This window comes from Mixophyes fleayi, chromosome 2 (genome assembly GCF_038048845.1).
Source record: "Mixophyes fleayi isolate aMixFle1 chromosome 2, aMixFle1.hap1, whole genome shotgun sequence".
Lineage (NCBI taxonomy): Eukaryota > Metazoa > Chordata > Amphibia > Anura > Limnodynastidae > Mixophyes > Mixophyes fleayi.
Window position 1 is genome coordinate 366,799,321 of NC_134403.1, and position 23,724 is coordinate 366,823,044.

At 48.1% G+C, this 23,724-nt stretch overlaps 1 protein-coding gene across 3 annotated transcripts; it reads left to right on the forward strand.

Moving 5' to 3' along the window:
- Positions 1-1,430: 1,430 nt before the first annotated feature.
- On the forward strand, positions 1,431-21,884 carry MAEL (maelstrom spermatogenic transposon silencer). Of its 3 annotated transcripts, XM_075197351.1 has the most exons (13): positions 1,433-1,826; positions 5,859-5,972; positions 7,054-7,083; positions 13,115-13,181; positions 13,550-13,705; positions 14,805-14,846; positions 14,934-15,061; positions 15,191-15,245; positions 17,336-17,477; positions 18,002-18,064; positions 19,189-19,324; positions 19,544-19,601; positions 21,598-21,884. In XM_075197351.1, exons 1-13 carry the CDS (start codon positions 1,695-1,697, stop codon positions 21,711-21,713), a joined length of 1,239 nt encoding a protein of 412 aa, XP_075053452.1. In that variant the 5' UTR covers positions 1,433-1,694; the 3' UTR covers positions 21,714-21,884. The 3 variants fall into 3 exon arrangements, with proteins under 3 accessions (XP_075053454.1, XP_075053453.1, XP_075053452.1); XM_075197353.1 differs by lacking the exon at positions 19,544-19,601 and having other exon boundaries at positions 1,431-1,826; positions 21,598-21,709; XM_075197352.1 differs by lacking the exon at positions 7,054-7,083 and having other exon boundaries at positions 1,432-1,826.
- The last annotated feature ends 1,840 nt before the right edge of the window (positions 21,885-23,724 follow it).

The window sequence follows — 23,724 nt, forward strand, 5'->3', positions numbered from 1 at the left end:
CACACTACCACACAGGTGTAGAGAGTCGCGTCTGGGCTCTCTGAACCTGCGCGGTAGTGTGTTTTTCACTTTGAGCAGGGCAGACGAGAGTAGGAGTTCCCGATATCCAACCGCCCAGAGGAGCATGAGCAGGGTAGTAACTAAGTGCGCAGTCAGCCTGTCATTTTAAAAGAGAAGGATGAGCACACTACATTCTTTATATACTACACTATGGTGCTAGCTGTCCTTCGTGGGCTGACCACTCTCCCTTTAGTGTCTGGTCTCACCTCTATGATGGCTGGCCACACCCCCTCTGGTGGGCCCCTAGTGTTGCAGTCCCCCGGTGGGCCCTTCATGCCCCAGTCCGACACTGGATATTGATGTTGGAATGTGACCAGCCCTAAAAGTGCCACAATAGGCTCTGCACAGAGGACAGCCTCAGTGGCGAAGGAGTTAAATAGCAAGTAACTTTTAAGCATGCATCTGATAATCATGTTTCTTAGCTATCCTCCTACAAATCAATATCTTCTTTGCAAAAGCTCTCTGACTGGCAAATATTAATGGCTGCCAGACACAGTAAGTCTGCTACACAGACATAAGGCCACAGCAGGAAGAGGTTGTCACACTGCAGATAGAGCTCAGAGGAGCGTTTTGAAGCCTCTCTGCTCGCTACATCATGTGCCTGTGGTTGCCATGGTAGTCCAGAATGATAAATTATTAGGGAAATAAGGGAAAATGGCAAATACCAACATTCTTCTTATAGCCTACAACAGTTTATGTTAAAAACACACCTGATTTTCTAATGGGATTGTTTCTTTAAATAGTGTTTAAAAATACTGATTTTAAGGAAACCTGTAAATACAAATGTTGAACTGCAAATTCGAATCTGGGTCAATAATAGATTTTACATCGAAAATATTCATGGCCATCTGACTGGTGAAATTAAATCGAATTTCTAACCTGTTTGAATATATGTATTCAGTCCACTGTGGCTCACCAAGCCTTGCATTTATTCAGAGTATTCCAGGATAACTTGGTATAATCTACCAATTCTCCCAATATCATCGAGAACATTTGAGTTTTTTAAACAAATCCAGTGGCTTCATGGTGCTGTCTGCAGAACTACAAGTCCCAGCGCACCCTCCAATCCTAGGGTCAATCTAACAGGCACAAAGGCCTGGCCAATCAGTAGCTCTCCAGGTGTTGAGAAACTACAAGCCCCAGCATGCTTTGCTAGTAGTTTGCCACACTATAGCTGGGAGGGCATGCTGGAACTTGTAGTTCACAGCTCTTAGAGACCCACAGGCCTGTACTAATGTATCAAACATCGTCTCATATGGCTGACAGTATGTATACAGCAAAGAGGCTCATTGTCCCTATTTCCCAAGGACAGTCCCAGCTTTCAAAGGTGTGCTCCCACAAAATGTTGTCCCTGGTTTTCAATACTGACCCAGTGCACAGTCTAATTTGTGTTATTACATATACTGTGGTCTCTGTAATGTGACACCGCCCAGGAGCACTGGGAGTAATGGTGCTAAGACCGAGTGTGACTGAGAGGAGGGAAAATGGCGGAGACAGCTACAGCCGGGTGACTGTAGGTGGACGCTCGGTACACACCGCGCCATGTCCGTGACGTCACGGGATCCAGCCGCTCAGTCCTGCGCGGAGCCCCCATCTTATTTCCGGAGGGCGCCATCTTGTGTCCTTAGAGCGACATGCCGAACAAGAAGTCCTCCCGCAACGCCTATTTCTTCTTCGTGCTGGACATGATTCCAGTGCTGCGGCAGCGGGGGCACCAGGTGTCCGGGGTGAGAGAGGCCATCCCGCTGTGCTCCGCGGACTGGGCGGTAAGTGCCCCCTCCCCGGAGGAATCATCCCCTCCCCCTTATCTGCTCCCCCTGCCCTCCTTATCTGCGCCATCCCCCCTTATCTGCTTCACCCTCCCTGCCCCCCTTATCTGTTCCATCCCCCCTTATCTGCTCCATCCCCCCTTATCTGCTCCATCACCCCCCCCGCCCCCCTTATCTGCTCCTTCACCCCCCGCCCCCCTTATCTGCTCCAACCCTCCTTACCTGCTTCACCCCCTGCTCCCTCTGCCCCCCTTATCTACTCCATCCCCCTTATCTGCTCCAACCCTCCTTATCTGCTTCACCCCCTGCTCCCTCTGCCCCCCTTATCTACTCCATCCCCCTTATCTGCTCCAACCCTCCTTATCTGCCTCACCCTCCTTATCTGCTTCACCCTCCCTGCCCCCCTTATCTGCTCCATCCCCCTTATCTGCTCCAACCCTCCTTATCTGCTTCACCCCCTGCTCCCTCTGCCCCCCTTATCTACTCCATCCCCCTTATCTGCTCCAACCCTCCTTATCTGCCTCACCCTCCTTATCTGCTTCACCCTCCCTGCCCCCCTTATCTGCTCCATCCCCCTTATCTGCTCCAACCCTCCTTATCTGCTTCACCCCCTGCTCCCTCTGCCCCCCTTATCTACTCCATCCCCCTTATCTGCTCCAACCCTCCTTATCTGCCTCACCCTCCTTATCTGCTTCACCCTCCCTGCCCTCCTTATCTGCTCCAACCCTCCTTATCTGCTCCAACCCTCCTTATCTGCTCCAACCCTCCTTATCTGCTCCCTCTGCACCCCCCCTTATCTGCTCCATCCCCCTTATCTGCTCCATCCCCCCTTATCTGCTCCCTCTGCCCCCCTTATCTGCTCCAACCCTGCTTATCTGCTCCAACCCTCCTTATCTGCTCCCTCTGCACCCCCCCCCCCTTATCTGCTCCAACCCTCCTTATCTGCTCCAACCCTCCTTATCTGCTCCCTCTGCACCCCCCCCTTATCTGCTCCATCCCCCTTATCTGCTTCACCCTCCCTGCCCCCCCCCTTATCTGCTCCACCCCCCCTTATCTGCTTCACCCTCCCTGCCCCCCTTATCTGCTCCATCCCCCCTTATCTGCTCCCTCTGCCCCCCTTATCTGCTCCAACCCTCCTTATCTGCTCCCTCTGCACCCCCCCCCCCCTTATCTGCTCCATCCCCCTTATCTGCTTCACCCTCCCTGCCCCCCCTTATCTGCTCCATCCCCCCTTATCTGCTTCACCCTCCCTGCCCCCCTTATCTGCTCCATCCTCCCTTATCTGCTCCCTCTGCCCCCCTTATCTGCTCCCTCTGCCCCCCTTATCTGCTCCATCCCCCCTTATCTGCTTCACCCTCCCTGCCCCCCTTATCTGCTCCATCCTCCCTTATCTGCTCCCTCTGCCCCCCTTATCTGCTCCCTCTGCCCCCCTTATCTGCTCCCTCTGCCCCCCTTATCTGCTCCAACCCTCCTTATCTGCTTCACCCTCCCTGCCCCCCTTATCTGCTCCACCCCCCCCTTATCTGCTTCACCCTCCCTGCCCCCCTTATCTGCTCCATCCCCCCTTATCTGCTCCCTCTGCCCCCCTTATCTGCTCCCTCTGCCCCCCTTATCTGCTCCATCCCCCCTGCCCCCTTATCTGCTCCAACCCTCCTTATCTGCTTCACCCCCCCTGCCCCCCTTATCTGCTCCCTCTGCCCCCCTTATCTGCTCCCTCTGTCCCCCTTATCTGCTCCAACCCTCCTTATCTGCTCCAACCCTCCTTATCTGCTCCATCCCTCTTATCTGCTTCACCCTCCCTGCCCCCCCTTATCTGCTCCATCCCCCCTTATCTGCTTCACCCTCCCTGCCCCCCTTATCTGCTCCATCCCCCCTGCCCCCCTTATCTGCTCCATCCCCCCCATATCTGCTCCTTCACCCCCTCTGCCCCCCTTATCTGCTTCACCCCCCTTATCTGCTCCTTTACCCCCCTGCCCCCCTTATCTGCTCCTTCACCCCCCCCAGCCCCCCTTATCTGCTTCGCCCCCCTTATCTGCTTCACTCCCCCCTGCCCCCTTATCTGCTCCATCCCCCCCTGCCCCCCTTATCTGCTCCTTCACCCCCCTGCCCCCCTTATCTGCTCCATCCCCCCCTTATCTGCTCCATCCCCCCCTCCTGCCTCCTCTCCCTTTTTATGGTCTTTTCTGAAAGGCCAGTAATATGGTAATGTTTCATTGGGGTCTATTTATCATTGGTTACAAGTGGGCTGAGGTAACTATCATTCTGTATCACTGCAGATCACAGCGATACATAATGATGTACTTGCAGTTATTTATCATTCCTCAAATCTATTATCATAACGTATAAAGAGCCCCCTCCTCTGCTGTAGGGAAGCGGGTTTTGCAGGCAGACAGACAGAAGCTGTAGCGTTGGCAGAGAGTGTAGTGTGCCTGTTAACCTCCTTGTACACGCACCGTGCCTGATATTCACAAATATTTTGATCTATGTACAGAAAAGTCTTATCGTAATTTTAATGAAAAAAATATTTCACCTCTTTAGAAGCAATGTGCTGTGTAAATGGCACACAAATATAATGCAATTGTTTCTTATAAAATAAAAAGGATAAAACACAGAATTGATACCTCACTTAGAATCAAGCAGAAAAAATGGGACCCTCTTCAATATCAAATTGACTCCCTCAGAGTGAACACGAATTTACATTTTCACTACAGTTTTAAAACCAAGCTGCAGGACCCCCAGCCCCCTTTCCTGTGAGGTCAGAACCAACAGGAGGGTAGAATGCAAATTAGGGTTTTATGACTCTGCTGTAGGAATACCTTTAAGTCAAGTTTTCTTTACACTGTCCTAACTTTTCAACAGTAGGACTTACAAACATGATTTTACCTCCACACAACATGTCATAAGTTCCCCGTCATCTGCATACCACACATGCCTCTGGTAATTATAAGATTGGAGAAAATTATATCATATTTTCCTTTGACCCTATACCGCTTGCATCTGTCATTAACATACAACCCTGTCTCTGCAGTCGGCCTGTCTGGGGTCTCCCAGACATGTGTTAGATTTCATTGTCTTGAAAGAGAGATTTTCATAGGCTTTCACATTTGCGTCCTGCCATAAATGGTACAAGGTGCTACTATTATCTACCAGCCCCCTCTGGGTAGTTTAATATAAACAAAACCCATTGATCTAACAGCTTCTCTGAGAGCCATGTCACACTATTTCTAGAAATTAATTCACAAACACCTATTTGCAGATTTATGCCTAAAAATTAGCTTGCACATGACACCTCCCCGTTTGCTGAACGCTGGGTCGGTGGAGAAAAGAAGATATCAGAGATTTCTTTCGTACTAACCCCTTGATAAATTGAGTGACGTTCTTGCGATAGCCGTTTTCAGTGGAGTACAACAAGCTAGAGGATAAAAACTTGTTTTGGGTGGAATTTAAGTGAAACACAAAAAAAAAAAATCTCCACATCTGTAGGATCCCTGCCCGTCATGCTCCCTTCTCTATTTGGTTTGTTTGAAACAAGCTATGTGGGCGTTTATTGATGTCCCTCCACTGTGAGTGAACTTCCCGTTCACCTGAATAGAGGTAGTAAGGGGGGAAATTGACACCTGTTACATAAATGTACACGCTGGCACATATTATGCTGTTGGCCAAAGGGGTTAAAACATTGTAATCTAGCATTCAGAGTTAACACAGCCAAGCAATACTTATATTCTTAAAAGGTTTATGGATTTGTTAGAGTAACAGGGACAAACCTATTGCACTTTAGATTTCGTATGAAAAGTTTCAGGTCTTTGGATGTAACAAACGAAATACGAATAAGTGCAAGGACAGAGAATAAGTAATAAAAATGACTGAAAATAGAACAGTTACATAGCATAATCTGTATGCCGGGGGAATGGCAGAAGTGGACAGCATCTCAAATCAATTAATTCCCCCAAGGGACTGACGCCCAAGGGTTTTTATGTCCATGCTTTCTAAAAGATTTGTCTTATGGCAACTTGCTTAAATGTGTTTCAGTTGTTGACGGCTCATGAGAGGGAGTCCTATTCTGAAAAGGCTAAAGCATGGAGGAGCCGTGAGCCGGATCCGCCAAGTCCCCAAGCTGATCTTGGACATTTTGGGCATGGAAAGGTAAGAATCCTGCTGGTGGGAATATACATCAGTTACTTTCCAAGCATGTATGTCTTGTGCAGTTGTTTGTACTAGTTAATATGAAGGGTGACTATGCTGGGTGAAGTGTCATCCACACGTTGCCTATGAATCTGTAAAATAACATCTCTGCCAGGCTCCCTACTTGCTTTAGTAGTATGGGGTGAGCTTGAGGTTACTTTAGGGTCGCGCAACTGAATGGAAGTAGAACAACGTAATCTCCCTGTTTCTGAGATGGAAGGAATTATGGAGCTATTGGTGATGTACAGTCTGTCTGTTTTATCCCTACTTTATATTACCCATTTTAATTTTTTGAGTTTAATCTAAGATTGTAACTTTGTTAGCCGTTGACAAGCATTGTTTGTTTTTCTAGCTGGACTTGTTTTACTACTATGCTCGGACTACAGGTTTGCTACTTGAGCAGTAGGGGGCATTGTTGCATTATACTATGTTTTATGAGCAGTAGGCGGCAGTGTTGCGTATACTATGTTTTATGAGCAGTAGGGGGCAGTGTTGCGTATACTATGTTTTATGAGCAGTAGGCGGCAGTGTTGCATTATGTTATGTTATATGAGCAGTAGGCGGCAGTGTTGCATTATACTATGTTATATGAGCAGTAGGGGGCAGCGTTGCATTATACTATGTTATATGAGCAGTAGGGGGCAGCGTTGCATTATACTATGTTATATGAGCAGTAGGGGGCAGCGTTGCATTATACTATGTTATATGAGCAGTAGGGGGCAGCGTTGCATTATACTATGTTATATGAGCAGTAGGGGGCAGCGTTGCATTATACTATGTTATATGAGCAGTAGGGGGCAGCGTTGCATTATACTATGTTATATGAGCAGTAGGGGGCAGCGTTGCATTATACTATGTTATATGAGCAGTAGGGGGCAGCGTTGCATTATACTATGTTATATGAGCAGTAGGGGGCAGCGTTGCATTATACTATGTTATATGAGCAGTAGGGGGCAGCGTTGCATTATACTATGTTATATGAGCAGTAGGGGGCAGCGTTGCATTATACTATGTTACAGCACTGTGTCTTTATACCCCACAGAAAATGCCACAACGAGTCTCTGAAATATTGGTAAGAAGTTGCTTGATGGTTTTAATCCTTTTCTCCCTTGTGCATGATTCCAGTGTGTTTGATGCTTTTCCTGAATTTTTTTTTCCTCGTTTTGTTTGTCTTAACACAATTAAAATCTTAAAATAACCCTATTAATTGAATTGAGATTCAATGTCCAGGAGCGTTTAAATGAATTGGCAGTTCCAATGGGGCCATGTATACTAAATATATATATATATAATTATATTTGATCAATGTGATTGGTTATTGCAGCCATTATACCTATTGCTTGTTGCTGTCGTTACTTCTGGCAGCGATGGGCAACAGGCCGCCCACCGAGCCTTCACCAGCGGTCCCCCAGCCGGCTGCTCCTTATATTATCAGAACGGGGTCACCTGACTTCAGAATCACAAGACTTCCTCTGTACAGTGCAGGGAGGACACCTGGCAGTGCAGGGTGCTCCCCCTCCTTCCTCTGTACAGTGCAGGGAGGACACCTGGCAGTGCAGGGTGCTCCCCCTCCTTCCTCTGTATAGTGCAGGGAGGACACCTGGCAATGCAGGGTGCTCCCCATCCTTCCTCTGTACAGTGCAGGGAGGACACCTGGCAGTGCAGGGTGCTCCCCCTCCTTCCTCTGTACAGTGCAGGGAGGACACCTGGCAATGCAGGGTGCTCCCCCTTCTTCCTCTGTACAGTGCAGGGAGGACACCTGGCAGTGCAGGGTGCTTCCCCTCCTTCCTCTGTACAGTGCAGGGAGGATACCTGGCAGTGCAGGGTGCTCCCCCTCCTTCCTCTGTACAGTGCAGGGAGGACACCTGGCAGTGCAGGGTGCTCCCCCTCCTTCCTCTGTACAGTGCAGGGAGGATACCTGGCAGTGCAGGGTGCTCCCCCTCCTTCCTCTGTACAGTGCAGGGAGGATACCTGGCAGTGCAGGGTGCTCCCCTTCCTTCCTCTGTACAGTGCAGGGAGGACACCTGGCAGTGCAGGGTGCTCCCTCTCCTTCCTCTGTACAGTGCAGGGAGGACACCTGGCAGTGCAGGGTGCTCCCCTTCCTTCCTCTGTACAGTGCAGGGAGGATACCTGGCAGTGCAGGGTGCTCCCCTTCCTTCCTCTGTACAGTGCAGGGAGGATACCTGGCAGTGCAGGGTGCTCCCCTTCCTTCCTCTGTACAGTGCAGGGAGGATACCTGGCAATGCAGGGTGCTCCCCTTCCTTCCTCTGTACAGTGCAGGGAGGACACCTGGCAATGCAGGGTGCTCCCCCTCCTTCCTCTGTACAGTGCAGGGAGGATACCTGGCAGTGCAGGGTGCTCCCCTTCCTTCCTCTGTACAGTGCAGGGAGGACACCTGGCAATGCAGGGTGCTCCCCCTCCTTCCTCTGTACAGTGCAGGGAGGACACCTGGCAGTGCAGGGTGCTCCCCCTCCTTCCTCTGTACAGTGCAGGGAGGATACCTGGCAGTGCAGGGTGCTCCTTCCTCTGTACAGTGCAGGGAGGACACCTGGCAGTGCAGGGTGCTCCCCCTTCTTCCTCTGTACAGTGCAGGGAGGATACCTGGCAATGCAGGGTGCTCCCCCTCCTTCCTCTGTACAGTGCAGGGAGGATACCTGGCAGTGCAGGGTGCTCCTTCCTCTGTACAGTGCAGGGAGGACACCTGGCAGTGCAGGGTGCTCCCCCTTCTTCCTCTGTACAGTGCAGGGAGCACACCTGGCAGTGCAGGGTGCTCCCCCTCCTTCCTCTGTACAGTGCAGGGAGGACACCTGGCAATGCAGGGTGCTCCCCCTTCTTCCTCTGTACAGTGCAGGGAGGACACCTGGCAGTGCAGGGTGCTTCCCCTCCTTCCTCTGTACAGTGCAGGGAGGATACCTGGCAGTGCAGGGTGCTCCCCCTCCTTCCTCTGTACAGTGCAGGGAGGACACCTGGCAGTGCAGGGTGCTCCCCCTCCTTCCTCTGTACAGTGCAGGGAGGATACCTGGCAGTGCAGGGTGCTCCCCCTCCTTCCTCTGTACAGTGCAGGGAGGATACCTGGCAGTGCAGGGTGCTCCCCTTCCTTCCTCTGTACAGTGCAGGGAGGACACCTGGCAGTGCAGGGTGCTCCCTCTCCTTCCTCTGTACAGTGCAGGGAGGACACCTGGCAGTGCAGGGTGCTCCCCTTCCTTCCTCTGTACAGTGCAGGGAGGATACCTGGCAGTGCAGGGTGCTCCCCTTCCTTCCTCTGTACAGTGCAGGGAGGATACCTGGCAGTGCAGGGTGCTCCCCTTCCTTCCTCTGTACAGTGCAGGGAGGATACCTGGCAATGCAGGGTGCTCCCCTTCCTTCCTCTGTACAGTGCAGGGAGGACACCTGGCAATGCAGGGTGCTCCCCCTCCTTCCTCTGTACAGTGCAGGGAGGATACCTGGCAGTGCAGGGTGCTCCCCTTCCTTCCTCTGTACAGTGCAGGGAGGACACCTGGCAATGCAGGGTGCTCCCCCTCCTTCCTCTGTACAGTGCAGGGAGGACACCTGGCAGTGCAGGGTGCTCCCCCTCCTTCCTCTGTACAGTGCAGGGAGGATACCTGGCAGTGCAGGGTGCTCCCCCTCCTTCCTCTGTACAGTGCAGGGAGGACACCTGGCAGTGCAGGGTGCTCCCCCTCCTTCCTCTGTACAGTGCAGGGAGGATACCTGGCAGTGCAGGGTGCTCCCCCTCCTTCCTCTGTACAGTGCAGGGAGCACACCTGGCAGTGCAGGGTGCTCCCCCTCCTTCCTCTGTACAGTGCAGGGAGGACACCTGGCAGTGCAGGGTGCTCCCCCTCCTTCCTCTGTACAGTGCAGGGAGGATACCTGGCAGTGCAGGGTGCTCCCCTTCCTTCCTCTGTGCAGGGAGGACACCTGGCAGTGCAGGGTGCTCCCCCTCCTTCCTCTGTACAGTGCAGGGAGGACACCTGGCAATGCAGGGTGCTCCCCCTCCTTCCTCTGTACAGTGCAGGGAGGACACCTGGCAGTGCAGGGTGCTCCCCCTCCTTCCTCTGTACAGTGCAGGGAGGACACCTGGCAGTGCAGGGTGCTCCCCCTCCTTCCTCTGTACAGTGCAGGGAGGACACCTGGCAGTGCAGGGTGCTCCCCCTCCTTCCTCTGTACAGTGCAGGGAGGATACCTGGCAGTGCAGGGTGCTCCACCTCCTTCCTCTGTACAGTGCAGGGAGGTCACCTGGATGAGGAGGCAATGCAGGGTGCTCCCCCTCCTTCCTCTGTACAGTGCAGGGAGGATACCTGGCAGTGCAGGGTGCTTCCCCTCCTTCCTCTGTACAGTGCAGGGAGGATACCTGGCAGTGCAGGGTGCTCCCCCTCCTTCCTCTGTACAGTGCAGGGAGGATACCTGGCAGTGCAGGGTGCTCCCCCTCCTTCCTCTGTACAGTGCAGGGAGGATACCTGGCAGTGCAGGGTGCTCCCCCTCCTTCCTCTGTACAGTGCAGGGAGGATACCTGGCAGTGCAGGGTGCTCCCCCTCCTTCCTCTGTACAGTGCAGGGAGGATACCTGGCAGTGCAGGGTGTTTCCCCTCTTTCCTCTGTACAGTGCAGGGAGGATACCTGGCAGTGCAGGGTGCTCCCCCTCCTTCCTCTGTACAGTGCAGGGAGGATACCTGGCAATGCAGGGTGCTCCCCCTCCTTCTTCTGTACAGTGCAGGGAGGATACCTGGCAGTGCAGGGTGCTCCCCCTCCTTCCTCTGTACAGTGCAGGGAGGACACCTGGCAGTGCAGGGTGCTCCCCCTCCTTCCTCTGTACAGTGCAGGGAGGACACCTGGCAGTGCAGGGTGCTCCCCCTCCTTCCTCTGTACAGTGCAGGGAGGACACCTGGCAGTGCAGGGTGCTCCCCCTCCTTCCTCTGTACAGTGCAGGGAGGACACCTGGCAGTGCAGGGTGCTCCCCCTCCTTTCTCTGTACAGTGCAGGGAGGACACCTGGCAGTGCAGGGTGCTCCCCCTCCTTTCTCTGTACAGTGCAGGGAGGACACCTGGCAATGCAGGGTGCTCCCCCTCCTTCCTCTGTACAGTGCAGGGAGGACACCTGGCAATGCAGGGTGCTCCCCCTCCTTCCTCTGTACAGTGCAGGGAGGACACCTGGCAGTGCAGGGTGCTCCCCCTCCTTCCTCTGTACAGTGCAGGGAGGATACCTGGCAATGCAGGGTGCTCCCCCTCCTTCCTCTGTACAGTGCAGGGAGGATACCTGGCAGTGCAGGGTGCTCCCCCTCCTTCCTCTGTACAGTGCAGGGAGGATACCTGGCAGTGAAGGGTGCTCCCCCTCCTTCCTCTGTACAGTGCAGGGAGGATACCTGGCAGTGCAGGGTGCTCCCCCTCCTTCCTCTGTACAGTGCAGGGAGGATACCTGGCAGTGCAGGGTGCTCCCCCTCCTTCCTCTGTACAGTGCAGGGAGGATACCTGGCAGTGCAGGGTGCTCCCCCTCCTTCCTCTGTACAGTGCAGGGAGGATACCTGGCAGTGCAGGGTGCTCCCCCTCCTTCCTCTGTACAGTGCAGGGAGGTCACCTAGATGAGGAGGCAATGCAGGGTGCTCCCCCTCCTTCCTCTGTACAGTGCAGGGAGGATACCTGGCAGTGCAGGGTGCTTCCCCTCCTTCCTCTGTACAGTGCAGGGAGGATACCTGGCAGTGCAGGGTGCTCCCCCTCCTTCCTCTGTACAGTGCAGGGAGGATACCTGGCAGTGCAGGGTGCTCCCCCTCCTTCCTCTGTACAGTGCAGGGAGGATACCTGGCAGTGCAGGGTGCTCCCCCTCCTTCCTCTGTACAGTGCAGGGAGGATACCTGGCAGTGCAGGGTGCTCCCCCTCCTTCCTCTGTACAGTGCAGGGAGGATACCTGGCAGTGCAGGGTGTTTCCCTTCTTTCCTCTGTACAGTGCAGGGAGGATACCTGGCAGTGCAGGGTGCTCCCCCTGCTTCCTCTGTACAGTGCAGGGAGGATACCTGGCAATGCAGGGTGTTCCCCCTCCTTCCTCTGTACAGTGCAGGGAGGACACCTGGCAATGCAGGGTGCTCCCCCTCCTTCCTATGTACAGTGCAGGGAGGATACCTGGCAATGCAGGGTGCTCCCCCTCCTTCCTCTGTATAGTGCAGGGAGGACACCTGGCAATGCAGGGTGCTCCCCATCCTTCCTCTGTATAGTGCAGGGAGGACACCTGGCAGTGCAGGGTGCTCCCCTTCCTTCCTCTGTACAGTGCAGGGAGGATACCTGGCAATGCAGGGTGCTCCCCCTCCTTCCTCTGTATAGTGCAGGGGGGACACCTGGCAATGCAGGGTGCTCCCCCTCCTTCCTCTGTATAGTGCAGGGAGGACACCTGGCAATGCAGGGTGCTCCCCCTCCTTCCTATGTACAGTGCAGGGAGGATACCTGGCAATGCAGGGTGCTCCCCCTCCTTCCTCTGTACAGTGCAGGGAGGTCACCCAGAGGGGGTGCAGAGGTATGTCTGGTGAATTCTATGTGACAGGTTCACATTCACCAGGATCGTGATTCTTGGTGTAACCCTGTTATGTTGGTGGAAGGTTTTTTTGCTTTTTGTCCCCCCCCCCCTACATTAGAAAATACTTCACTCTATTACTTTATTTTTATTTTTTTAAAAAATAAAATAAATTTCTTCTTTCTATGACACAAATTGAGTGAGACGCAAATTGGAGACCAGCCAAAGAACCATTATTTAGTGTTTTTATGAGTTATGAACGTGTTATTTCATGTGCACAAAGGACACTTATTCTAATCTTAATTCATATTGGATGGTTCATTGTAGGAGGGTTGCTGTGTATGTTGATGGTTTTGTATTTGCATGAAGTGTGATGGCGGCACTTAGATTCCATATGTATTTTACCAGTCTTTAATGTGTATTTTGATATTATATTTGTTCCCTTTTTAGTCGGAGCGCCAGTATCTTTACCCATTGTTTTAAAAATGTACGTTATTTATATAGGTGTGGTGGCACTTATAGGTGTAAATTAGAGCATTTAAGAATTATTTTCAATATTTAAGTTTGTGTAAAGGGTTAAGTTACTGATCACATGACTGTAAAATGTTAAAGGAGCAGCAGAGAGAGGCGTCCAGAGAAGCGGTGAGACGTCCAGAACAGGCACATAAGAGGATTGAAGGTATATATTCACACTTCCTCTAGGTGGCGCTCTATATTTAATGCTACAGTCTTATTATGTTCCATTATTATATAACTGTATGAGAATCTTGCAGGTTACCACTGCACTATGACCATTATAAAACAGTGAGAGATCACTGAAATAATGACCCAGAATCCCAGTGATATGTAGTGTAATGTTATTGGCGTGCATATTGGAAGTGGCGGAGAAGGTCTGTGACTATATAACTACAGGTGCATGAGAAGAGTTCATTTATATCTCCAGTTAAATCTGCCCTCTTAGTGTATAAATCACTGAAAACCTAATAAAGCAGATGGAAAAATAAAACATAAGTGTCTCCGTAAAACTCACTGCCGCCTGTTTCGTAGGCATGGATAAGAATGTCATTTACGTCATCAACGTGTTCAGCCACGGGGAGATGCCCAGTTTGTGCGACCAGCGGTTCGTTCCCTGTGAGGTTGGCTGTGTGCGCTACTCTCTGCAAAGCGGCATCATGAACTCTTTCCACGACTTTATCGATCCTGGTGAGGCTCTTTATTACCTACATATCGCTGTTCTCATAGCGTCCTTTTCATGGGATATGTAAGCAACTTAAATGTAGGAACAATCAATCTGCATGACTTTTTTTCATCTAATTGGTCGCTAACTGGTACAGGCTTAGTGAAGAAAAGCAATTACCGTATTTGCCGGAGTATAAGACGACTGGGCGTATAAGACGACCCCCAACATTTCCACTCAAAATATAGAGTTTGTTATATACTCGCCGTATAAGACTACCCCCTCTTCCGCACACCTTCCACACACCAAATAAAACGTAAAAGAACATCAGATTTGATTTCAACATGTTAATTTATATTCGAATGCCTATGACATGCAGGAAAACTGTCACAAGGCTGTATGTTATCAAACATGTACAGTAAACATAAAACAGTGCAAGTTTATTAAACGTAATTCACTAGTCAATGATAGAAGGAAGATAACAAATTCTGTATTGCACTGTACAATGGTGCAGGACTGTGGTTGGCTGTTGGCTGTATACAAAGCCTGATTGGATTGGTCCCTGCTCCCTGTCTGCCCTCCCTGTCAGCAGAACGGGCCGGTCACGCCGAAAAGGCTGGCACCCCTCTATCGCTGCTGATGCTCGCCGCAGCCACGCTGATGACCCGCCGCGGCCGCACTGGATACCGTGCGATACTGGACCCGGTGTATAAGACGACCCCCCCACTTGCAGACATGTTTTTTCAGGGCAAAAAAGTCGTCTTATACGCCAGCAAATACGGTAATTCAATTATTCAAAGCGGTCTTTAAAGATGACTCGTTCTGTCACAAGATCAGTCTGTGTGTCTGAAATCTCCAGTAATCCCGCGTACTGCGCATACGCTTTTCTTCTGCCAGACAGAACTGAGTGTAGACTCACAAACCAGCGATATCAGTGACTGTTTTACAATAATGGGAGTTTTCTGTGTAAGCCCAGATGCTAGGACAAATGAAACGCGGATACAATGACATCTGTTCATCTGATATGCTGGCACTATATAAATATAACGTTTTTACACATACATGTTGGTAATCGCTGCCATATTCAGTAGGACGATAATACTGAACTCTTTGTTCTCTTCCCAGGAGAGCTGCCGTTCGGCTTCCGCTATCACTGCCAGGCAGGAAGTAAGATGTCTCCCGTTGCGTCCTGTACAACCTGTGAATGAGACCCCGCAGCCCTTGTGTCGCTAACTTGCTCCCTCTTGCTCTCAGGTGCCGCCACACACCAGATCCCGGTGTCTGGATTCGAGCTGGCGAACAAGGATTATCACAACCTGTTCCGTTCCCTCTGCGAATTTGTCTGTCCCGCTCCTGCTTTGTGGACACCAGTGTATTGTAAGGTTTGTGCTAACTTCTAATCCACACTTTAATAATGTGTCCAGAGGGTTACTGAGCCCACAACTTCAATCCTAGACTGGAAATGCTGTGATTTATGTCTTTACTACTGTGATGTAATTTCTGTATTTCAGAACAATGATATATACAGAGTAAAATGGTGTCTCCAGTGGCTGGCGGACAAAGCTGGTGAGTTTTATTTTAATGCATTGGTAAGGGCAAATCTCAATCCCCGTGGGGACTGGAACACGCCCCCTGGTGTTTAGACCACGACACCCTGCGCTTTACTAGTTCTACCGGGAAGTGTAAAAAAGAAAAAAACTGGCCCCCAAAATGCCTGTTTGTTCCAATATTTACAACTGCGACACCTTTACATCCTATAATTTTGGCCCATTTTCACCAGCACCCCCTATTTTCAGCCATGATCAGTAATGTGGCTCTTATAATTGAACTCTCCGGTATATTCTATGCAGAGAAATGACATGCTCGCACCTCATTGAATCATCACCTTATACTTAATGAAAATAATATAATATATATTTTTGTAATTATGTGTGTATTTTTATTTATTTATTTATTTAATTTGCAAGTTATTTCACTATGTTTCCAAAAACATAAAATGGTTCTAAATTATTTTTACGGTTTTACCATCACCTTGCAAAACTGTGAAATGTGTTTTGGTCATGAAGGTGTTTTTAACTTTGATTTTTTTCTTTTTAAACCCTGGGTTGAAAGGGCCTAGTAAAGTAATTTTATCGTTTCCAAATAAGCATTGCATAAGCGATTTGTGTTTCCAAAGCACAAAGTAATTTATTTTAGCAGATGCAATATTTAGCAGTTCAATACATAATTATAATACAGTACAGCCAATACCAAAAGATACATACATACATACCGCTGCGCTAGCTGCGGTCCCACTGGTACCAGCGTACAGTACTTCACTCCAGAATACTGTGGTCAGAGAAAGACTGATTTGGTACCAGTTAGAGCTGTATTATATACACTCAGTGTTACAGTGAAAACAATGCAGATGGTGTGGCTTACTTCTGTTGGTCCAGGTATCAGGAAGGTCCAGAGTGCTGCAGGTCATAAGCCAGTTCAAACCAAAATATCCAAAGGTGGGGGCCATCTCTCCAGGGGTTGTGCTCTGACTTTCCCGCCATGACTCCAGTTTCAACTAGTCTATTAGCATTTTACAGTTGGTATCACTCTGATCATTTATTCCCTAACATCGATAACTAGAGTATGCAATGTGCGATCTCTTCGGCGAATGAACCGGACAACTGCTGATGAATGGGGGATTAAAATGACACTAAACATGACACATTTCCTGCAACCTGAACCACAAATAACACTAAAGTGTACATATAATCATAATATATAAACTAATAATAAACTAAATACTATCTGCTCATAAATCACTGTGGAATGGAACCAATATGAATTATATAAATAACTAAATGTTATACTGGGAGAGTTTGCGTGCGTATTTTACCGCGTGATGGCGCCATGCCACGTGTAGCGTGGCATACTGATCGCGATCGCGTGGTAAAACAATATTAACCAATATACTTTTGTTCATCCAATTATACGACTTCGACAGGCCTCACCAATATTTGAAAGATTTATAAATGGTCACCGGTAGAGAGTGCACAGAGGGCTACTGCAATCCGTAAGCCAAATCTTTAGGTTTGAACGCAAAGATGTCTTGTTTGCATTTTATGCTCCGCTCCAAGTGCAAAGTACATGAGTCATGTACAGAGGACGTTGATATTGTCATCGTTGTCTGAAGTTGAGCATCACTGGAGCCGTGTTTCATCCACACTTTTTTTGTGGCACTTTAGTAACGTTCCAATCCCTCCTGTTGACCCATCACCCAGTGCTGGTACGAGCAGTTTCATCATCTCTGTGGCAGCATAGGGGACACTCCAGCCGTGTGTGAGAGCCCCGATACCCCCAGGATTAGTGGTTGTGATAATGACTCCTATAAGTACAACTGGTTTCTATGTGAGAGAAGAGGGCAGCAGTTGTTGTAGATGGAATGAGAACTTGGAAGTTCCCCAGATACTGCAGAAAGAACCTGACTGACAATAAGAATTTGTACTTTTCATTGTGTTCTTTCAGGTCAGACTGGAATCGATAAATACAATGGAGTTCTATGGCAGCGCACTATGCTGCAGAGATGGGCTAAGAACACTTAGAACGCAGTGCAGGGTTTTGTCTCTGCTCTCCATCGTCTCTACGTATTGCTAGTGTAACGTCATCCCCCTCTCTTGCAGGAATAAAAAATGATTTTCAGTTGCTGGATATAGAGAGTTTAATCATCGCATTCTACAAAAACAAACTGGAGGAGGAGCCTTCCAGATCCAGCGTCCATCGCCTCCTCGATGTCGTTCACTGGGATTACGCCAACAACACCAGGTAAAGACGGGGCTATGATGTCGGCTTGGTGCCCGTCCTCTGTCCTAATTATTGTCACTTTGTGTTCTTGAAAAATGACCTCTAATGGTATGTGGTTAGTTATTATAACAGATAGATGGAAACTTCTGTACATCCTTAATCATTCATTGTGGTACGTTGCTAAACACCCCTATGCAGGCTGCTGAATAGAACCAAACCATCAGATCCAGATCGCACCCCTAGGGGGCACTGGTCTGACAGCTCCCACTAACTGGTCAGTAATACATCCCATTGTATATTATTCTGACAGCCAGATATTGTACGGTCACCAGTGTTACAGGCACAGCTCACTAGTTGAAATCTGAGTGTGGCCACCACTGTGTAATATAAAGGAGGACACACAATCCAGACAGCAGTAGGGCAGGCTAAAAGAGTTCAGAATAAGCTAAGGTTTATTTCAGATGATTAACGTTTGTTTATGTCTAAGTATCAATGACCCCCTGTTGCCAAAATCCAGAGTATCAGCTGACTGTGTGTATTAACAGGTGCAAGTGGCACGAGGACAACGACATGTGGTGCTGTGCGCTTGCCAGCTGCAGGAAAATAACGTAAGTATAACGGCTCTATCTGTGTGGATTGTAAGCTCTTCTACACCTCCTTCTGAAACCTGATGTATAAGGAACATTCTTTCCTCCTGGCCGCTTGCAGAGTTGATCAAGGTTGTGCTTATGTGTGAGAAACGTTTCATTCTGATGTCTCTGCTGCGTTCAGCCACACTTATCCCATCATTTGGCTGCTGCAGTATATTAGGCTGCTTGATTTCAATATTTAAGAGCAGGCAGCGTAGCTATTTCCCCTCGTTGGTAATATAAGCATCCGGGATGACCCTTATAAAAATTTACAGAAAAACAAATTCAAAATATAACACGTGACCATTTACTCAGATGTCTCTCCAGTCTTCATCAGATCTCATCCTACTCCAGTTACGTTTGATTGGAGTCCTTTTTCTTCTTGTCCCGACAAAGTCTAATAGATAAGAAACTAAAACCTGGTAGAGACAATATTTAAGTGGTCGTCTGAGCTCTGTTTAGCTGAAGTTCTCCCGGGCGGTGGCTGGTCACATTCGGTGGTGCTTGGTAGGTCTAAAAGACTAGGCTGAAGGCCTTTCATGGAGCTGTCCCGCAAGGGGTGACTAATTCTATCCCCCAGGTCTACACTCTAAATAAAATATTATTATGGGTCAGTCATGCCTGTACACAGCACAGAGAGACATTCTCAAAGCTGAACCAATATTTCTGAGAAATCGTCCAATCCGTGACCTCGAGAGGAATGCAACCTATCGGTGAACTAGAAACCAGCTTCATGATTTGATAACACTGTTTCACTGTGTGTAGGTGACTGATGCATTATAATGTCTGATAAAAACATGCAGACATGGATTACTTATAACATCTGTCATTTACACCAAAGAGGAACTTTAGCATTCTTTTTAATATGTAATATCCAAAGACTTGTATTGGTAAACGTTAATATATGTCTGTTTTATTGATCACCCCATTCACAAATAGTATTTAGTTGTATTTAAAAAGTTGGCTAATAACTGGTATATACCAGCACTGTGATCGTTCTTCACCTTTGTACCATCTTATTTGGTTGCATGTGTCTGACCACACATCCTGGTTGTATCTGTTATCTAGTCATGTCCTGTGGCTTTTCTCCCTTGTTATTCTAGTTACTGTATCAGCAAAGCTCTGGCCTCTGTGTATGACGTAGTCCTTACACCGGCTCACTTACCCAACCTCCAGCCCGAAGGCAACCAGGCGTCCGGCAACGCAAAGACCATCGTCCTTGATGCCAAAAGATATCAGGTCAGATTTTCATTAGGACCACGGTACTTATGCTATGTTCAGGTGATGTAATACGCAGATAAACCATTTCATATCGATCGGTCACCTTGGATATAAATCTTGACCCTCCCATCACGTCATCGTGTGACCTGAATTATACAGGTGTTCTCCGCTGCTCCCTGCAGTCTTATATCTGTCAGCACCAGCAGTAATGACGTTTTCTGTATGTTCTCTCTCCAGAAAAATATGGATCATCAACGTCTGAGTGACCGTTTCACTTCTGCAGGTTCAGAACATGGTAAGTAGGAAGAAAAATCCATTTGAACATGTTTTTTTCAATTCTCTAATTAATCCTTCAGTCCTAGATACAGAGAGCAGCGTATGTCACTGTCCTGCCCTCTCAGCTGGATACCACATGGAAGTCTCCTGTTTTGGTTAGGTTACTGCATATGAGGTACTGTGCTGCCCCATTCCTCAGGTTGGGCTGTGTCCGTCCCTTCCTCACAGCCAATGATAATTCTTCTATAGCATACATGCCAACATGGGCAAGATGATTCCCGGAAGGTCCGGGGTGCAGGTGGGTGTGTGGGGACGGGGCTCGAAGAATAACGTCATTAGCCCCGCCCCCAAAAACAGACATCACTACTCTGAACCAGTAACACCGGAGCGGGGCCTAGTGACGTGATGGACCCAGCATCATAGCCCCGTCCCATTTTTATTGGTTGAGTAGTGATGTCCGTTTTGGGGGCAGGGCTAATGACGCGATTCCCCTCCGTTTAGTTTACACAGCCGTCCAGGATCAGGGAGAATTGTCTGCTCTCCTGCGAGTACTCCCAGAAATTCGTGAGTCTCCCGGACATTCCGGGAGAGTAGGAAGCTATGTTCTATATCCTTATTTAAAGAGAACTGTATTCTACTTCTAGTTATATTGTATTTGCATTTATTGCACTATTTCAAATGAATTCATCAAATATACAGTGCAACAATGTTATGCTTCGTTGTTTTTATAAATGTAATGGTGAGGCCCGATGGCAGGAGGCAGTGTTGGTATCGGCACAAATCTAGCAGCGCAGTAGGTCAGGTATTGTATTCTTGGAGGATGTTGTTTGGGAGGTTGGTGATGACTTAGATATTTCTATCAAGGCAGTTACCCCAGAAGGGGTGAAAGCAGAAGTCTGCTGATTTTGAAGAAAATAAACTCAAAGTATCAAAAATTGTATGTAGGGGAGACCTCCTCAGATTCAGTGCAGAATGAGTGGTGTTGTACTGTCAGTGATGAGGATAACTTGTCATGACATACAGTAGAGCAGCCAGGTCGTTTGTGGATTGCCGATAGTTCACTCCAAATCCTTTTGTTTCTATAAACCATATTCTGCTCAATTATACAGAAGAGTAAAATGGAAATACAAGAGATGTGGATTGTTGGTTATCACATGTACGTTGCTAGTTGGCTCCACTCCACGGTCCTCCTTACATTGCTCATATCCCAGTCTGATAAGAAGAGCGGAGTTGGAGGGGAACAGGGCTGTAGTAGGACTGAGCTCTCACCATAACGCAGGAGTTTTATCACTATAACTCCACTTTTGTTCTGTGTTTTTAGAAGTGAAGAAATCCTCTGCAAATTAACTGAGTGCATGCATATTAAAATTGCAAAACTTTTTTCTGTTTTGTTGTAAGACCCAACCGAGCTCCTCACCAGAACCTTTCATACATTTGAGGATCCATTTTTCACATGTGCATTATGATGTATTCCATACAAGTCTGTTAAAGTGGACTTGTCCCCTACACACAGCGGAGGCAGCCATTTTGTGGGTGATATTTTCATGATCATGTAGCCTCCTGAATATTGGTCAGGCAGTATCTCCATGGGGTCCCTGGTTCCTAGGTACATGGTAGGCTGATGACTTGCCAAAATGGCTATCTGCACTGCGTGTAGATGACGCCTTCAATTTAAAGTGTGTTCTTATTGCCGTTGATTTGTAAGGAGCCACAGTGCTCGGCCGTGCCGTGTAGTGGGGAATACATAGAATTTATATGGTAGACCATATAAATGCCGGTGTGTAAACATGGGGTAAGGAGGACCCTGCTCATGTGAGCTTACAATCTAGTGGGATGACCCAGTATTCGTAGTAATTCACTAGGGAACAGTAATGTGATTGGTTCCTAGTGAATCACTGACCTGCTTTCCAGACGTGGCTTCAGTGTGTGGGACCTGTTTTACTTCTTTTGAAGAAAGGGCCCTTAACAAAAACATTGCCCCGTATTCTAGTAATAATGTTCTGCTTCTCTTGTAGAGAGCAGTACTTCAAGGATGGGCGGACTGACTCCAAATCCTCCCTCCAAGGGCCGTGGAAGAGGAATACTCAGATTGTTGGAGGAGTTTCCTGCTTCCTTCACTACCAATGAATGATTGATTGTTTCACCACAAGTATCTAATATCTGCTGGTTTATAATGTTCATATTATTTGACAAATATTTCTTATGGGTGATGTCGGCCTAACTTTTCTTTATTCAGAGGCCTTGTTTGCATTTTGTGTATGTACGTCATAACACACAATAAAAGGTATTTTTGGTTCAGCGATCCACCCCTGAAATTAAAGCTTTATAGCCCGTGTTGCTGTGTGTGTACACACAGCCTGTCTGACTTCTGTTATGTTCATTGCATATTCCTTTGAAAGGGCAGTAGAGATAAAAAGAGACCTGGGTGTATATTTACTAAACTGCAGGTTTGAGAAAGTGGAGATGCTGCCTATAGCAACCAATCAGATTCTAGCTGTCATTTTTGTAGAATGTACTAAATAAAGCATAGATACAATCTGGTTGCTATAGGCAACATCTCCACTTTTTCAAACCGGCAGTTTAGTAAATATACCCCCTGGCTTGTAGCAGGGGTACAAACAATGGGTTATTACTTCAGTATATGATGCATTCTGACCCATCTTGAGAACATTGTCTCTTCTAATTGTTGGGTTCCATCCGCCCAGGACTGTAACCTCCCATAGCTTTAGTAAACATATGTCATTGACTTCATGAATGAGGGGGATGTCCTGCCCTGGGCCTCTGTACAGTACTAAGGGTGTCCACCATGACCAACTAAAAGTTTATTGCTAACACTTCCCTAAAACTGTTGATCTCAGTGGCCTTAAGACTGCAGTTACTAAATGTTTTCTCTTGTCCCCGGCGTATCAGGCATTGCCTGTAAAGTTCCGTGTAGGGCTGGGACCAGCGTGTAAAGCTGGGTACACACTACAGGTTTTTCATCCAATAATTGGACAAATCAGCCGACATCCGACTGTTTGATCAGACATCGTGTAGTGTGTATACTTACACAATGATCTAAAGTTGCCCCAAAGTGCCGATCATCGTGTCGTTTGGTTGGTCGTACTGTTTAATTTTTGCCGACCAATCGCCTTCCAATCCTGCAGTGTGTATGAAGTCACCCGACTATCGGCCAATAATGTCTCAGAGTGACAGATCTCAGTCTGCCTGCTGCTGATCTTGTCATGATCCATGGTCTCTGTCAACTGTCTGCTGTTTTTCTTTAGAGAAGAGACTGATATGGATGGTATGGGCTGCTCCCCCCTCTCTCCCCCTGCACATGTAGTCTTAACCCTCTGTGTGTGGGCTGGAACGGATAAGATTAGTGCAGTATGAGGAGATTAGAGCAGCGTCTGTCAGTTCCTGGGGTTAAACTTCAGCTGCTGGAGATAAAGCTGTCACACAGAATTTACGGCCAGTTTACAGTACAGCACTTAACACAGTGCTGTGTCAAGACAGGCTGCCCAATACAATTGCCGGGCTGAACATCTCTCAATGAATTAAGACCTGAGCTGTCACTTGCCTTTTATGGACTACCTTGCAGCCGATAATTTTGACAGGTGAAGAGCAGAGATCTGATGATAATCGTGTATAGTGTGTACACGTCAATCGGTATGCTGATCGGGATTTTTTTTAATTTATTCTGTCGTTGGTATATCGTTAATCGTTTACTTCTCTGTAGTGTGTACCCAGCTTAAGCGATTCATTTACATATAGACAAGGCTTCTATAAAGGGCTTTTTGGTTACAATTCTTCAATCATCTTACAAAGGATGTAAAATGAAAAAGCTGACCGTTCACGTGTGGTCACTGTATGCATTTTGGATATGCCTTCCAGGCTGTGACGTTACTGTCCATTAATGTCCATACAGCATTTCAGTCCAGAAATCTACACTTTTTTTTTTCCCTATATAAATTGTCTGTTGAAAGTTTGCAATAAAAATAAAATAAAGTTTTGTTTTGCCCACTCTCACAAGGAATCTAATGTGTTATAAATGGGTAAAATATAGTTACACTGCATAGAGTTGACCCTTTATAATTAATGGTGTTATTTTGACTGAAACGGTGATTTCAGAAAGGGCAGCTACACTAAACAGCCTTATA

Excerpts from the sequence above, each read along its gene's own strand:
- MAEL (XM_075197351.1), top strand. The coding sequence starts at position 1,695 with ATGCCGAACAAGAAGTCCTCCCGCAACGCCTATTTCTTCTTCGTGCTG. Across the intron at positions 15,246-17,335 it reads GTGGCTGGCGGACAAAGCTG|GAATAAAAAATGATTTTCAG; the intron begins GTGAGTTTTATT and ends CCTCTCTTGCAG. Across the intron at positions 19,602-21,597 it reads TTCTGCAGGTTCAGAACATG|AGAGCAGTACTTCAAGGATG; the intron begins GTAAGTAGGAAG and ends CTTCTCTTGTAG.